The 18,059-nt window shown below is 41.9% G+C and overlaps 1 protein-coding gene across 9 annotated transcripts in view; it reads right to left on the bottom strand.

The window, feature by feature from the left end:
- Positions 1 to 18,059, bottom strand: part of DYNC1I1 (dynein cytoplasmic 1 intermediate chain 1) — a 240,409-nt gene that overhangs the window by 8,252 nt on the left and 214,098 nt on the right. For all 9 annotated transcript variants that reach the window (XM_079948171.1, XM_079948163.1, XM_079948167.1 and 6 more), the window contains one exon: positions 12,213 to 12,338. In XM_079948171.1, coding sequence (XP_079804297.1) covers positions 12,213 to 12,338 — 126 coding nt within the window. The remainder of the gene's footprint in view (positions 1 to 12,212; positions 12,339 to 18,059) is intronic.

The following is an 18,059-nucleotide window of genomic DNA, read 5'->3' as shown; positions in this document are numbered from 1 at the left end:
CACAAATCTTGAACTACACTAAGTGCTTCTGGGTGGGAAATGACTAGAAGGGGAAACTGAACTGGGAGATGACCCAGGTTCCTGGTAGGATATTAATTTGGGGCAACGCATATGTTTAAGATCTGTAATAAGTGTGGTTAACTGAAGAGAACTGGATTGATGTGGAGCAGGATCAGTTGGAGAATTAACTGAAATTGAATAAATTAAAGAGATACTGATTTGGAGGGATTTGAGGTTGGGTACAAATTAATTGAAAAATTTTATCTGGGATGCTTCCAGTGAGAAATTAGTTAACTTGCTTTCTGTGACACCTCTTCTGTGTATCAATTTAGTTATGAATGTATGCTTCCTTTTATATTGACACTAATTTTATTATTATTTATTTTAAGCTGTCCTGAGACACTTTCTATGGGGTAGAATACAAATTCCAAAAAGACATACAAATAAATGCCTAACACGAGGTACCTCTTTTTTATTTTTTAAAGCAGGTGGCTGCCTCTGAAAATTAATAATTCTCAAGAGCTGTTTTCCGAAAGGTTGCAAGCGTCACAGGCTCTGGCTGTCTGCTATGGAAAGGCAAGGAACTGCCTAGCTGGCATGAGGAATGTATGGATCTTTTGCTTTTTTAAAAGCCACCAAACCTGTGTACTTGCGGTCTGCTGGATCACAGCCAAAGCGCCTGCAAATACCATAAAATTATAGTTCAAATATGTCGTTTCCGCTTTTCTACGGAGCAAATTAATGTCCTGAACTCTTCCGTAATGTGCTGCAATTTTAGGCTAACCGGCTCCTTATCAAGACATACATTCCATTGCGCCATACATTTATACAACACACAACTTCACCAACCATTAAGGAAAAAGCATTTTAACACCGTAATTAAGTCCTCCCTCACAACCAAGGTTGCTATTGAAAGTGACAGGCTCAAACCACAGAAGAATCATAAAGATGATTAATTATACAAACGAATTCTTGTTTTAGAAGATATTCCTCCAGAAAACATATGCTGGTACTAGTAAGGAGGAGAGCATGCCTGTTCAGCTGAATTTCACAAACAAGAACACCATTACATTAATGTGATATCGCTTTAACCCATATTGGCACTGAACATTTTTTGCACTCAATTCCCTGTAGCGTAGGGAAATAGCTGTAACAATTTCCTAGTCAAGCTGATCTTACTGTGTGTATATAGAAAAAAACAAGAAAATGTTCTTGGGAAAATAAGTTTACTTCCCTCCTCATCCTGGCTAAATTTGTTATTTTAAATACACTATTTCATGGTTCCTTATTAAGATGCTACACAATGTTAATGATGCTATATTACTTTTAAAAGTGCATTTTCCTTCTTCCACATTAAGATGTTGTACAATATTAGGAAATTCAGTACAACTTCTCCCTCCTGACCCCCACTGCCCTGGGAGAATATCTGTTTATGAACCAGGGTGCTGTGCTAGAAGGCTCTTCTACAACCACACCTAGGCTACGGACCAGTTCAACATGTCGTCCCGCTTCCTTATAGACAGATACTGCAGATCACTCAATGGACTGGGGGATGCCTGTCCTCATGTTTAGATGACTGCAATGTGTTGTTTCCCTTATAGCTGTTGCAGAGCATGCAGCAGATGTAGAATTTCATCAGTAGAAAAAAGACAGTCGCGGAACTGAGAAATTACACAAAACAAATGAAATACCGTGAAAATCCCTGAAATGAGAAGTAATTGACTAGAAATATTATCTTATAGAATTAAACTAAATAACCAAAATCAAAAAGTTTAAGGAAAAAATTAGAAAAACCTAGAATTGAACAAAGCCTTAACGGGATGCCGGCTACAAACCTCGTTTTACTGAACTATTCAGTTTCCTCAGAAGGAAATAGAGAAATCATAAACTTTAAATGACCAAATTCAAAGAAAGGGAGTAAGGTTCTAGATTTTTCAAATTTTTTCCTTAAACTTTTTTATTTTGGTTATTTTTTTTAATTCTATAAGATAATATTAATAGTCAATTACTTCTCGTTTCAGGGATTTTCACAGTATTTCATTTGTTTGATGTAGAATTTCATGGCCTGGGTGACAAGCAGTACCCATTTCATACCCAGCCAGTTTTAAGCTCTTGTAACTTAACATAAAAATCCCTAAATTACTATGGATCAGGTTAGAAATACAAATTTTCTCTTCACTGCCCAGTTAAGATAACAAATGGAACCTGGTTGCAGTGGCCTCATGATTACTGCCTTAAGATGACACAGAGGCAGTCGTTATCTCCCCCTCCCCACACTGGTAGCAGCCCCAATGTTATGGAGTGGGGTCTCCTCATCTGTACTGGCATTCCACTGGCTTGCACAAAACGTTCATCTCTCATATTAATGGGCGTCATTTTAACGGGATTCTCCTGTTGCCTCTTTTAATAATGGTTGTTGATATTTTAATGTTGTGTGACTTTGCAAATGGCTTAGAAGACTATGTTTGGCATTAAGCAACATATACAGTGGTAAAGGTAAAGGTAAAGGGACCCCTGACCATTAGGTCTAGTTGTGGCCGACTCTGGGGTTGTGGAGCTCATCTCGCTTTATTGGCTGAGGCTGTTTATTGGCATACAGCTTCCAGGTCATGTGGCCAGCATGACTAAACAGCTTCTGACGAACCAGAGCAGCGCACGGAAACGCCGTTTACCTTCCCGCCGGAGTGGTACCTATTTATCTACTTGCACTTTGTGGTGCTTTCGAACTGCTAGGTTGGCAGGAGCTGGGACCGAGCAATGGGAGCTCACCCCATCGCGGGGATTCGAACTTCCGACCTTCTGATCGGCAAGGCCTAGGCTCTGGTTAAGTACTTAATTCGTTCCAGAGGTCCGTTCTTAACCTGAAACTGTACTTAACCTGAAGCACCACTTTAGCTAATGGGGCCTCCCGCTGCTGCCGCACCGCTGGAGCACAATTTCTGTTCTCATCCTGAAGCAACCACTATTTCTGGGTTAGCGGAGTCTGTAACCTGAAGCATATGTAACCCGAGGTACCACTGTACATTTATTTATTTAGCAAATTTATAAACTGCTTCACCGACCACCAAAAGGGTGTACAAGACAAAATGCAAATAAATACAAATTCTAAAAACAGTAAAACGATTCTTGCAAACAACCATCCCTACCAATCTACAATTAACTAAATGGTAAGTATTATTATTATTCGTTAATAATAATACTAACAATATTTTATTGGATAACTCATTCCCTCCCCCCTTTGCTGTTACCACTGCTGTTCATGCTGCTCACTCGCCCAGAGAATTGAAGGCAGAGGAACAAGAGGCTGCCCCTTCCCGTTGGTGCAGGCGAGAGAGAAAGGGGAGGTGAGCAGCGAGTAGCTGTTGCTGCCTTTTATTGGTTTGCCTGACTCAGGGTCAGCCTAAGACATTTTGCTTCCTTAGGAAAAGGACAAGGCGGTGTCTCGTCTCCATTCCAGGTTCAAGTGTTGACTGGACTGGCTGTTGAATCTTATTTCAATGCTCAAGACGAGGCAAAATCATCTGCCTTACCTGAGGCAGCAGGCAGGGGTGCCGTCTTTTCGGTGCCCTGGGTACTCGTTGTTGCTTAGTCGTGTCCAACTCTTCGTGACCCCAAGGACCAGAGCACGCCAGGCACTCCTCTCTTCCACTGCCTCCCGCAGTTTGGTCAAACTCATGTTTGTAGCTTCGAGAACACTGTCCAACCATCTCGTCCTCTGTCGTCCCCTTCTCCTTGTGCCCTCCATCTTTCCCAACATCAGGGTCTTCTCCAGGGAGTCTTCTCTTCTCATGAGGTGGCCAAAGTACTGGAGCCTCAGCTTCACGATCTGTCCTTCCAGTGAGCACTCAGGGCTGATTTCCTTCAGAATGGATACCTTTGATCTTCTTGCAGTCCATGGGACTCTCAAGAGTCTCCTCCAGCACCATAATTCAAAAGCATCAATTCTTCGGTGATTAGCCTTCTTTATGGTCCTGCTCTCACTTCCATACATCACTACTACCATACCCACAAAAAAGCCCTCAATATTCCACAGCCAAGTGGCTCCATGGGGTCCTCCCGCTGCCCCCCTGACAGATGGTCGCAGCTGCAGCAAGCCCCAGTGGGCTGCTGGGAGGAGCCCCGGCCGCCCCCCAAAAGGCCCAGGGGAGGGTCTGCTGCAGCTGCAACAGGCTCCGTCGGGCCCTCCCGCTGCAGTAGCAGGCCTTAATATATACACATATCACAATCTATCACACACATCTCCAGAATGGGCAGGAAGCAAGTTAAACCACTTTAAGTGCACATATTTCATTTTAGATTAAGAGTGTAGCTGAAGACACAGCTTTTATTCCTGTTGGTGTATGAACCGATATGTACATTAAAGACCTCAAAGACTGTATGGTAACACAAATTAAGGAATATCGTAATGAGAAACACAAGGATTTAGGGTGATAATTACTGGGCTTTGCCTCTACTTACACCGGCTTACCCCCTACTGAGGCTACCAAAGCCAAATATTTTATCACTCTAGTAATCAGCAATGGGTGATGGCCTTCATAAAACACAGTAATTAAACTGACTGATTTTTCAAACCTGGGCATTTTTTTCATTAAGGAGCTCTTTTTAAGCCACCCTTAAAAAAAAAAAAAAAAGGCACACTGGATACATCAGTCACTATTTCTCTCCTAAATGCTAACATTTGGGAGCAAAACTGATCAACACGCTGTTTCCCAAGTGATCATTACACAAGCCGAGGTGGGGAGAATCAATTACTGAGTGATCCTGCAATGGTGACTGGAGAGCTCTATATATTTCTTATTTTTTAAAAAATTAAAAAAGTCTACATACAACGAACATGTACAAAGAAGAAGGAGGGGCTTTGTCACAAACGTAATACTTTCTTTGAAAATTGCATAAGCAAATGAGTGGCTTTGTATTCTGGGGCTCAGAACCCAACTCTGCCTTGCACTCAGTTTTTTTAGGCAGGTTACTTGTCCTTTGTTGTGGCAGCCATTTTGTGGCAAGCCATGGCCTTACTATAGTCATTTTGTGGTGGTACCCACAAATGTTTTCCAATTTCCAAATGGGACAATGAGCCCCCAAATATTGGCAACCCTTGAAATGCAGTACATTCCTGGCAGGCAACAGTTATGTATAAAGTTGTATTTTTCTCGCATTAATAGAGATGCTGGGTGAACTCCCAGAAGTGCAAATGGCATCACTACACCTCTCTAGAGCATTACACAGAGGGAGCATTTGTTGGTACCTTTATACCAACATGTCTATGGAGAGTAAAGCAAGTGGCTGGAGACACTGAAACTAAAGTATATTTTAGATATGAGTGGCACTACTCTTAATTTGAAGGAGTGCTAGTTATTTCCCAAGATTCTTCATAAGAGACCATGCCAGTTATACTGTAGTATAAATTTGTAGTGCTCTAATTCTCTGCAATGTAACACCCAATTGCGAATTGTCTCTGAGTAACATTACTAAAAGACAACACAATCCTAACCATGTCTACTTTGAAGTCAGCCCTATTGAATTTTGACTACTCCCAGGTACATGCAATTAGGATCATGGCCCACATTTTCTAACACAATTCCTAAGTATGCTGATACATACATATACATATACATATACATATACATATACATATACATATACATATACACACACACACACACACACACACACACACACACACACACACATATATACATATATACACACAGAGAGAGACACAGTGGTACCTCGGGTTACATACGCTTCAGGTTACAGATTCTGCTAACCCAGAAATAGTACCTCGGGTTAAGAACTTTGCTTCAGGATGAGAACAGAAATCGTGCTCCGGCGGCGTGGCAGCAGCAGGAGGCCCATTAGCTAAAGTGGTGCTTCAGGTTAAGAACAGTTTCAGGTTAAGAACGGACCTCCGGAACGAATTAAGTACTTAACCCGAGGTACCACTGTATATATATTCAGTGTCTCGTCAGGCTATTGCCACAGACTACTAAGAACTTCTACAGAAGCTTCAGTTAAATGCCCGTGTGCAGATAACACCCAGCAGCTTGGCTAGCTTCAATTCATTACATCGGGGATAGCTCCAGGGAGGTTCCTAGGAAATTATGTCCATCATTGCTGGATAATATGAACAAGAGTAACCTCTGTGGGCCATCACAGAAGCATTTAGAGTTGAATTAAGTGCTCTCTTACAGCTGAATCTGGCTATTAAATCATCAAGGCATGTGAATATCTCTGTGCTCAGAGGTGAATAGCTTAACACTCATTTTTACTACTTATGACATATCATGACAACAGTAGGTGGCAAGTTTTGGGGTGCTGCTTTATATAACGCTCCAAATAACATAGGTGGTCTACAGATGCAGAAAAGAAAATATTTCAAATGGATTTTTCTTGGATATATTCTTGTTCAACTGGATACACTTAAAAATAATGGGGATAATTCATTTCTATTTTGTCAAATAATCAATAACCTGCTCTTTCACCTTATCATACATGTGAACGTGTGTGTGTTTGTGTGTGTACAATATATATATATACATTATTGTCCCTCGAACATGTGTATATAACTCACATTCATTCTAATGGGCAGAATGTACAAGCATCAGAGAGAAAATAGACCCCTGGCTGTGAAAATAAAGGTGTTCAGTTATTTTCAGAGATGATGCTGAAATCAAACAGCTAAAAAATGTAGATGCTGTTTAAAAAACGATCAGAAAATGAAAATATTAATGTTATTTTAAACTTACTAGTCATGGGCTGTACAATTTGCCCATGTCTTTTCTGTTTGAGGTGTCATAAAATGAATGTCAACATCCATTTAATAGACAGGATAGAATAAGAAGGTCAAACCCTGACCCTCATGGAAATCAAAGGAAGCAAAGCTGCCACTTGTGGAGGTGCAGAGTAACCTTAAACAAATGGCGCCATCCAATTTTGGCCAGGGCACAAACCAGTCAGCAATTCTGCATGGTCTGGGAGGTGATCTCATGGAGGATGCTATCTATAAGACCCTTTTCTTTGTTCCTCTTCTCTGTTCCATACTGTTGGCAATTATATTGTGGATTATGGGGAAATAGGAGCATCAATGTTTGGGTGATTACTCACTTGTGGCTAAACCAGCATTACATGTATGAAGCTTGGGTCCATGTACTCCCTTCCTCCAGTCTCTTCTGCTGGCATGGCCATGAGGAGACCAGAAGCACCCACTGCCATTTTCAACTCGCCACAGTTTGTCATTTTCTCTGAATCTCAACAAACTCTGAAGAGTTTTAAACTATAATTCGTCCAAACAAGCCAAGATGAAATTGTGGCTACTGCTTCTCCTTCGAATAAACGACAATTTAATGGCCGTTCTCATATTGGACAAAACAACACAGTATGGTTAGTTTGAAATAGAATTGGTTGGTTACAATATCCAAGCCAGGTCAGAAACTCCTAAGCTTTTAGGCATGCAATTACATATTCATACATATGCACATTAAAATAAATAAATCAAAAAAGGGATAAAGAAGAAAATTTCAGAATCCCAATGCATGCAAGAGTAAATTAACAAACTTGGTTTGCATAGAATGTGCATTCTCTTCTAACAAGTATGTATTTGAATTATGTCATTAGGGCACATATATAGGATTCCACAAGAAATGAATGAGGCATTCGTTCTGCACCCGAACCCTGCTAAGCAACAAGTTGACAAACACCTTTGTTTCTGTTGCCACCTGTTCATCTCTCAGCCCTCTCCCATCTTGGAAAAGAGGTACTTAGGTTGCAGTTGCCAGCAATCCAGGAGATGTGTTCCTCCATCTCCTCCAGGTCAGCTTGTAGATATGCAACCAGAAAATATCTCCAATCCACAAAGGAGAGATGGAATAGCTGAGACTGAAGGAAAGGGAAACAGGGATCCAACATAAATGGTTCTGGGTTTCCCTAGTGAAAGGAGAACGTGTGGACTGCCTCTCAGCAGAATTCATTCCACAAATCACCTAATCCAAGAAGGATATATTAAGTTCAGTGTATGATATAGACAATTTTAAATCACCTGACAGTCTACCTCTTTGGTTTTTTTTAGATTGGGATCATTGTCCATTCTGCTTCTGATGTGGGGGTGGAGGGAAGCCAAGAAATGGATGGCTAATCTGGAAGAGATGAACAAAATACTCCAAATATCTTGCTGTATGATATGTCAAAGAGACATATTTACAGCCTGTCTAGACTACAGACAATAGGCGAGAACAGACTATATTGTCAACGCAGGTATTTCTAGCGTCTGTCAAATCACTCAGAAACAGAACACACACACACACACACACACACACACACACACACACTATAATAAATAAATAAAACATGCTGTCCTGCCAGTGCCGCAGCAGAAATTTGAGTGTAATGACTTTAGACAGTTTAGCAATTATGGTAACGATACAGCAAGATGTTTCTGCAGTCATTTGCGAGCAAGAGCGACTCCCGCAAAAGCACAAGCCAGCCAAAAATGTGAGTCATGCGCAAGTAATTTTGCTATGGGCCATAAAAATCACTTTGTGTGAGTTAAAGCTAAATCTGTATGTGCTACATAATGTTTCCCTACTGTGGGGAGATGGAGATCCCAGTATCCTATCACAGATAATGACAAAAAACAAATTCCGTCTATAAAAGCTGATTGCTCCGCGAGTCACCCCTCGACTGTTCCAGGAATTGTAATGCAGACGCTACGTTTTGTGCTGCATTCAGCAACAAAGAGGCACATTCCATCAAGCACACACCATACTGACATCAATTTAGTCAGATTTTAGTATGGGGGGGGGGGCCCGGTTCAGAACAGCCTTGCAACACACTATATCCAGCCTGCTAATTTCCATTACATCTACTCTTCACCCCTATAGGCTTCCACTGTTCCTTTCTAGCCCACCATTTCAGATTTTCTTGTATCAATACCCCATGTGCTCGTTTAGACAACTGTATCATGGACTGATTCATTCTTTTGACTACATGAAAGTTGACAAGATGAAAGATGCCCCTGAGAGCCGGTGTAACACAGTAAGCTAAGATAGTGAGTTGTAAGCCAGGAAGCCTTAGGACCAGTGGGGTTTTTTCAGCCGGAGAATGCCAGAGCACAGTTCCAGTACCTCTCAGGTGGGCACTGTGGCAGGCTGGCGCTCCCTTCACCTGCTTCTCAACTCTACATACTTTCCGAAAACGAAAGCCCAAGTCAAAATGGAAGATGCCAAGCATGTTCGAATCTACACTTTTTTGTTTAGAGCTGTGACTCCACGCAGCTCCCAGCTGCGACGGGTCAAGCGACGGGGTGGGGCCAATTCATATTTCCTTTTCTTCAATCCATTTCCTATGTTGTGGCGGTGGGCTTATTTTGAAAACAAAACAAAAACATTTAAAGTACTAAAATACTAACAAAAACCAAAATAAGCCCCAGAGCTGCCTCTAACAGGGTGGTGACTCAGCCCTCCCAGAAGCTTGAAGTCGGAGGAGGGCTTTGAACTTCCAGCTAGGCCTCTACAACAACAACAACAACAACAACAACAATAATTTATTATTTGTACCCCGCCCATCTGGCTGGCTGGGTTTCCCCAGCCTCTCTGGGCGGCTTCCAACAAAGATTAAAAATACATCCAAGTGTCACACATTAAAAACTTCCCTGAACAGGGCTGCCTTCAGATGTCTTCTAAATGTCAGGTAGTTGTTTATCTCTTTGACATCTGATGGGAGGGCGTTCCACAGGGCGGGCGCCACTACCGAGAAGGCCCCCTGTCTGGTTCCCTGTAGCTTTGCTTCTCGCAGTGAGGGAACTGCCAGAAGGCCCTGGACCTCATTGTCAGGGCTGAACGATGGGGGTGGAGACGCTCCTTCAGGTATACTGGGCCGAGGCCGTTGAGGGTTTTAAAGGTCAACACCAACACTTTGAACTGAGCTTGGAAATAGCTAGGGAAACAGCTCGTCATAGCTTTTAGCACTTTTGTGGGCAGTGAATGCAGCTGTTGTCAAACCGGCATCTGTTCAGAGCTGCCCTGAGTTGCTCAGTGACCTACTGTAACAACTTCGTGGTGAGTTCTGCTACCTATTTTTCTTGAAAAAAAGCATGGCTTGGGACAAATCTCGTCCCTGCAATGAACTCAGTAGGTGGCCTTAGCAGTGGTGTCCAAACTTTTTGCAAAGAGGGCCAGATTTGATGAAGTGAAGGGCCGTGAGGGCTGTCCAAAGGGCCCACCAAAGTTGTTGATTGAAGTTGTTGACCTTTTTTTAGGATTTTACCCCGGGAAATAAACTGCCACAGGGGCCAGATTAAACCAACTGGCAGGCCGAATTAGGCCCCTGAAGCGGACTTTGAAAATGCCTGGCTTAGGGAAACCCTTTCCTTCCAGTCTCAGCTTTCATAAGCAATAATGGCAGATGCTGACCTACCCTGCAGGGTTATAGTAATGAAGGATTGCTGAGAGAAAAATACATGAAAATGCTTTAATGTTCAGAAAGCACCAAGTGCTATGAAAGAAATCCTTAGCATTGGAACCTGCCTGTACCAGTAACTTTTCACAGTCTTCTTTTTTAAAAGAACTGAAATCCTAGTAGCTGTAAATACGATAGTATTTATTAGCAGGGTGCTTTCTTTCTTTCTTTAAAGTAAAAAAGGCAAGAGAGAGAAAATTAAATGGTAGGTTTTTTAACACGAGAGAGAAAATAAAATGGTTTTTTTTTTAACACAATTCCTTGGTCGTGTTCTGTCATATGTGCACAGGTGTGCTCAGATATCTACCCACAATATAGATGCAAACCCACCACACTACCAATACTATGCAATAGCTCCTGACACCAAGGCCCCATTTTAAGCAATTCTATGAAACTAACCAGTCTAAAATTGGACCAATCGTCAAGATAATGAAAGCATAACGAAACAAAGCATCATCTCTGAAACAAAAATCTTCATCACAAGTAAAAGTAAACTTAAAGTAATATAACTTCAGCATTAACCAATTAATTTACTGATAAAAATTAACAACCTACAGGTTCCTTGTTGAGATGGCCGCAGAAATTATCATGGTCTTTCTTGCCAGAAACTTGAGAAACTTATTTTCAAAGTGTTGGTACAAATTAGAGTGCACATTAATTGAACGAATGTGTGAACTTCCCTTTGGAGTGGGAGTTTATCGTGGGCAGAAATGGGAGATTGTGGCCAGCAGAGAGTTAAAAAATTGCCTTCTCCACTCTGATCAGTCCTGATGCTGCCCAACTTCCTCCAAAGCCCCAATGTATATAATGAGTTTAAATTCTAGTCAATCCTATTCTGAAGGCTCAGAATAGGTAAGAATGCATTTATCAAAGAGCACCCAATATATAAAAGAATTAATTAGAATCTTAAGATGACTTGAAACAGCATTTACCATAATTTGCTTTCGGTGTCTGTCTCTTGGCATTTTGGTACAACTTAGAGAGCCTGATCCAACACAGCTTGTTAAATAAGCTGCCATCACGATGATCAGCTGCTTGGTGAGTGAGGCACAAAATCCATACAGCTGTGCCTTCCAAACAGCCGATTAGCCTGAAAGATGCAACACTTGCTTGCATCCTTGATTCTCCATCCAGCTGGGGTTATACATGTAGGAGATGGATCAGGGTATAGATAAATTTTAACAAACCCACTGTGCATGCATTTTCTTTTTATTATGATGATTAAGTTTTATTTTTATTTTCTCATTTTACAAGTCACATTTAGTGTATATTAAAACAACGCATAACCAGCCCCGGATTGCCTCAATTGTGTCCATATGCATCATGAACTTTGCTGTTACTGTATTTTGCATTAAACATGGCTACTCCACACCCTTAGAAATCTGAATAAATAAACAAACGACTAGACTAGCATTAGACACATTACTTGACCCTACTTCTGTAATAATGAAGCCATCAGTACAGAAGATTAACATTACCATGTGGACATCTCTCAGAATTCAATTCATTACTCATAAAAGCGGGTGGGTAGACTTTTTTTAAAAAGTCATATATAAAATTTAAAATGTGTGGTTAAAGTATCCATGAATTGAAACCCATGGCAAAACTCCCTGATTTGAAAGTGGCTGGATTGCAGCTTGAATCAACACATTGTGCCAATGAAATGGGTAAGTGTTTCGTACTCCAGTGTGAAATGTTTATTTACAAAGCTGCAAGAAAAATGGCAAGAATGCAGAGCATCTATGAAGAAAGACAAGTACCTCTCCAACATCATAGATCCAGATCCTTCCTTCAGAGTCCCCAACGGCCACTTCTTTCCCAGCTTGGCCCCAACGAACGCGATTGAGGGCAGAAGCTCCTTCGATGGTCACGCTCGCCGTTGGAACCTATCAAAGACAGAATTCCCATGTGGATGTTGGCAAAGCCACTGCTTTGCAAATGAAAGACAATGAAATAAAATATCCATTGTTATTCACTCATGTGGTGTAGTAAGGGAGGAGCAGAAGAGAAAATGAATTGATGAGGTTTAAGATAGGCAAAACATTAAAGGGGCAACAAGTGACACACAACTTTGTTTGGCTCTGGGACATGCTAAAACCACTGCAGCTTTATTTTTTATTTCTCTCTCTCTCTCTCTCTCTCTCTCTCTCTCTCTCTCAATTTGGCCTAACAGAAGATCAAAAGATGATGGATGACTCAGCTGAGTGGCAAGGATTAATGAGCTCAAATGTGGTATGGAGCATAAACTGAAAGCTGAAAGGAGATTGAAGGGATTTCATGTAAACATTTTACTGACCTAGAGCAATTAGTTTAGCCGAGACAGGATGGGGTCAGAAACGAAAGGAAGATGGGCTAAAAAAATGACATTCGAAATCCTTTTGCTATTCATTTTCCTTTGCATCTCTTGCAGAGACGCTAAGCCCTTGTTACCCAGAGGAAGTGTTTTATGCCCTGCTAGAACTAAGCTGGCCTGATCCTGAGCGCTGCTTTGTTGAAAAACTATGCAGGCAACACCAGCGGTGTAGCGTGGGTTGTCAGCACCCGGGGCAAGGCAAGTAATTTGCGCCCCCTAACCCGTGGATTTGCGCCCCCTAACCCTAACCCCCAGATGTTGCACCCGGTGCGGCCGGCCCCCCCTGCACCCCCCACGCTATGCCACTGGGCAACACACAGAAAACTCTTGGGGAGAAATGCAGGGAATAACTACAATGTAGCTTCTCTTGGGGGACTAGGGCATAGTCTAAAGCATAGGGGGGCAACCTGAGGCTCTGCAGATGTTGCTGGGAGTGCAGTAGTCTACACAGGCTGGGGTTGATGGGAGTTGGAATGCAATGAGATCTGGAAGGCCACAGGTTGGCCACCACTGGTCACATGATGGAGCAACTTCACTAAAGCCTGAATGGACGGAACTGCTTATGAGCTCCTGTGGACACTCGCCTCAAATTCCATGAATAAATGTAATAAACCCATTGTTTCCTATGTGCTCCAGTGATCAGGGTGCTCAATACAAATATTGTACACTAGAGAAAGAGTAATGTGAATTTCAACCACAGCCTGGACTAGTTGTGGAGCAAAGGTTACTAAGGTCACCACCTCCAATTCACTGCTGGAGGGGCCAATACCAGTGGGAGTCCCCTCAAGGAGACACTACAAGGACTCTGGTGTCTCCCCTTCTGGGATGCCACTGGTGGCCAAGAATCAAACCCACATGAAAGTGGGAGAGATGGTGGAAGGGCAGGGAAGCGAAGATCTCCCGATGTGAGATACTGGGAGAGGAAAGGAAATATCCCAGTTGTGGGCCACTACTTTGGATAGAGAGAAGGTTCTGTATGTGTGTACTGCCTTTGTATTTCAGACACACTGCTGATTTTCTTTTCTGTTTCTGCTGTTGCTGTTTTGAGTATGCTCTGGTAACCTCTGGGTTGGATTACTGCAACATGTGATATGTGATGGTTCAGAAACTTCAGCTGGTGCAGGATTCAGAGGCCAGGTTGTTCACCGGGGACTAGACAATTGAAGCATATCACACGGATCCTGATACAGTGGTACCTCGGGTTAAGAACTTAATTCGTTCCGGAGGTCCGTTCTTAACCTGAAACTGCTCTTAACCTGAGGTACCACTTTAGCTAATGGGTCCTCCCGATTTCTGTTCTCATCCTGAAGCAAAGTTCTTAACCTGAGGTACTATTTCTGGGTTAGCGGAGTCTGTAACCTGGGTAACCTGAAGCGTCTGTAACCTGAGGTACCACTGTACAACTGCACTACTGCACTGGCTGCCAATGAGTTTTGGGGCCTAAATCACAGTGCTGGTTTTGACCTATAAAGCTTAAAACGACTCAGAACCACAATACCTCAAGGACTGCCTCTCCCCATATGAACCGACCCAGATCCTGTGATCATTATCTGAGGCCCTTCTTCATGTGCCTCCTCCACAAAAGGCCAGGAGGGCAGCAACACAAAAACAGGCATTTTCTCCAGTGGCTCCCCATTTGTGGAATGCTCTCCCCAGAGAAACTTGCCTGATGCCTTCATTCCTATCTTTAGGAACCAGGCAAAGACATTTCTCTTCTCCCAGGCCTTTGGCTAATTAAACAATCTATGGCCTTTCAAACTGGGTGGGTGAGGGGTTATTGGTTTTGTTTGTTACTATGTTATTGCAAACCATCCTGTGATCCTAGGATGAAAGAGAGTATAGAAATCAACAACAACAGTAATCTATTTCTTATTATTATACTTGTATTTACAGAACTGTTTTGATTTTTACATTGTATATTATGTAATACATTGACATTTGTGTTTTATGCTGCAAACCACCTCATGGTCCTTTGAAGGAAAGTATATAAATTTAATAAATAAAATTTTTTCACTAAGCGCAATCTGTGAGATTTCATCCCAACCTGTTCTTAAGAAGCTTTTCGGAAAATCACATGAAACTTACTTCTAAGTAAATGTAGTTAGGGAAACAATGTTAATAAAGGCATATGAGTCTATCAGGAACAATTAATCCAAAGTATTTTAATCTCTTCAGTCCTACCCCCTCCCAAATGCTTACCATTTAAATTAGAAACGTTTGTATAATTATGAAGCAATTTTAATTCTATATTCATTTCTTCATAAAACACTAAAAGCCTTTGTGTTTTGACAAAGCATTTGTAATTAAAATGTGTAGGGAGGGGAAGCAACCTACATGCAACAATATGTATTAAATGACAGATTTTATCTACGTATATTTGATGTGCTTTAAAAGGAGAGGAAGAATTACGCAGTAACCAAACAGACATTAAAGCTGCTGTCCTATACAGTTACTTGGGAGTAAGCCCCATTGCACATAGGGGAGCTTACTACCAGGTTTTCTGTATGAGTTGGACTGTTAATTTTAATAGGTTTTATTCCTTATTGAGAAAAAGTGATGGGTAAAAATATGCATATTTAGTTAATTTAAAATATATAATCATTCTAGTTCAGGTAGACTAGAAGCAATCTTCAAATATTTTGGATAGGCCCCCCAAGAATTCTTGTTTTCTTCTTCTATGTGTTACAGCTCCAAGTCTGACAGAAATGTATAACTGATGAATGCTGAAATATGGAAGCGTTGCATTTGTTCTCCTCTGCCGCTTGCATTGTTGCATCCATTCGAGGATATAAATCAAACATGGCAAGCTTTTCCTTTGTTAAAGCCAGGAAGCTACGCTGAACCAAATGCAAGCCTTTTATATATTTCACTCCATAGTCCAGCAGTTAGGCTTTAAAAGAGCTATAATCGATGGTGTCATTACCTACCTAACATGTCAATAAAGAAGAACAGTCAGAAAAACGTTTCTCTAAATCAGATAAACGTGTTGGTTAGAGATTTGCATTAACCTCAGAGATGAAAAAGAATCATACAAGAAAAAAGGATGGCTAAATATTTCTAAAACTTTCTCATACTATCCCATAGATTTATCGTTGATGGCACTTGCACGATAAATGCAAGTTTTGATCCAAATCATTGACTGGCGCTATTTCTGCAAGTTGGAGCTGTGTTGTGTTGTGTTGTGTTGTGTTGTGTGTGTGACAGAGAGAGAGAAAGAGAGAGAAGAGGACAGAGAATGCACTACTTCCTGAATTTATAACCAACCTTAGGGTGACCCAATAGATATGTGCCCTTATACCTGCTAGGAACATTTTTATTTATTTACTTAGCTTTGAAAATTCCCTTTGCTGTCATAAATGGGCCTTTGTTTCCAAACTTGCCAAAAGGAAAAGGCAGCTTTTGTGATACTTTTTTTTTAAAAAAAAGAACCAAAGCAAAAATGGATGAACATCAACATTTTTTGAAAGTTAAGATAAATTTCGCCTACCCAATTATTTCCATAAAACAAGTTTATGAAATAGTGACTAAAACCCTGTTCCTAAATATTTCACTGGGGCGACTAGAACCCCGTAGCTGGTTTCATGCAATAGTTTTTTGGGTGTGTCACCCTAAAATTTCAAACAGCATCCCAAGGGAGACCTCCCCAACCCCGTCACTGCTTGGAGCTGGGCAGGTGGTGAAGATCATTATTTCAGCAAGGTCTTGCAGAGCCTTACCTGTAATGTATTTTTACGCTCTTGTTCCCTTTTTCATTTTTGTGACTATTTACTGATAGTTTTTGTTGCATCTTAGGTAAAGGTAATGGTACCCCTGCCCGTACGGGCCAGTCTTGACAGACTCTGGGGTTGTGCGCCCATCTCACTTAAGAGGCCAGGGGCCAGCGCTGTCCGCAGACACTTCCGGGTCACGTGGCCAGCGTGACATCGCTGCTCTGGCCAGAGCCAGAGCTAGAGCCAGAGCCGCACACGGAAACGCCGTTTACCTTCCCGCTGGTAAGCGGTCCCTATTTATCTACTTGCACCCGGAGGTGCTTTCGAACTGCTAGGTTGGCAGGCGCTGGGACCGAGCAGCGGGAGCGCACCCCACCGCAGGGATTCGAACCGCCAACCTTTCGATCGGCAAGCCCTAGGCGCTGAGGCTTTAATCCACAGCGCCACCTGCGTCCCCTTTGTTGCATCTTAATAGAATGCAAAATCTGGATTGTAAACTCCCTTGGGGATTTCATAAAAAGGTGGGCTATAAATCTTGAAAATAAATAACATTATGAATACAGGAGGCAGCTCAATACACTGACTGGCAAAAGAGATTCCATCTCCGAGCCCTAACTGCAGGGGCCAGGAACTGGACCAGGGATCTTCTGCATCCAGAGCACTGTGCTGTGGCCTGTCCCATATTCCCTTTACCATGATTAGTCACATTCTGAATGCAAGAAGCAACTCCCTCTGGGAGCTTAGCTCACTGGGCCTGCCAATTTGATGATTATATTTGGGGCAGTCAGTCAGATTTGTGGGCTGGCACCTTGGCTGTAATCTGCAAGGCCATCCCTTACCCAGCACACCTGTAAAGAGTCGCTGTGCATTTTCCTATTGCTAACACTCTGATCTACAAGTCAGTGATGGCATAGTATTTGGCCGCTGACCTGCTAAACAGCCTGAACACATTGGGTAAAATGCAAGTTCATTCTAAAACATTTAGCAGTCCTGCAGAAGCCTGCCAAACTGTTGTCTCAATTCGGAGCCCACATTCTAGACCCAGTTTTTTCTGCAAAACAACTTCTGTGGGTTTAGGATAGCAACCTAAATCAGATTTAAGCACTTCCGTTCAAACTGGATCATGGAGAAGAGGCTAATGTTTCAAGACTTTTTATTTTTGCAAACAGCTAATTTCTTTCTAATCTAGTAACGTACCAATCCGATAGTTCAGTTACGTCTTAAGAAAAATGGGTTATGATTCAAATGAAAGCACTTATTCCTTTGCCCTCAACAGGAGTCATTTAAGCAAATGCTTATCAGTGCCACTGAAATCAAAAGGCTTAACTTGGGCTGGACTGCGTGGCTCGATACTTCTGGAGAAACAAAATCATCACCATTAGTATTCTTTATTAAAGTTCTGAATTGTCAGGCAAAGGATCAAAAGAACCATCGCTTTCAGTTGCTAAAGAGTTTTCTTCTTGGCTGATACAGTGGGTCTCTGATTGCTTTTTCCTGGCTTGGTGCTGAATTTATTCCTGCTGATGTCCAGAGGAAGGGGGAAT

The sequence above is a fragment of the Podarcis cretensis genome (genome assembly GCF_951804945.1).
Source record: "Podarcis cretensis genome assembly, chromosome: 12".
Taxonomy (NCBI): domain Eukaryota; kingdom Metazoa; phylum Chordata; class Lepidosauria; order Squamata; family Lacertidae; genus Podarcis; species Podarcis cretensis.
This window is presented reverse-complemented; position numbering and strand designations above follow the sequence as displayed.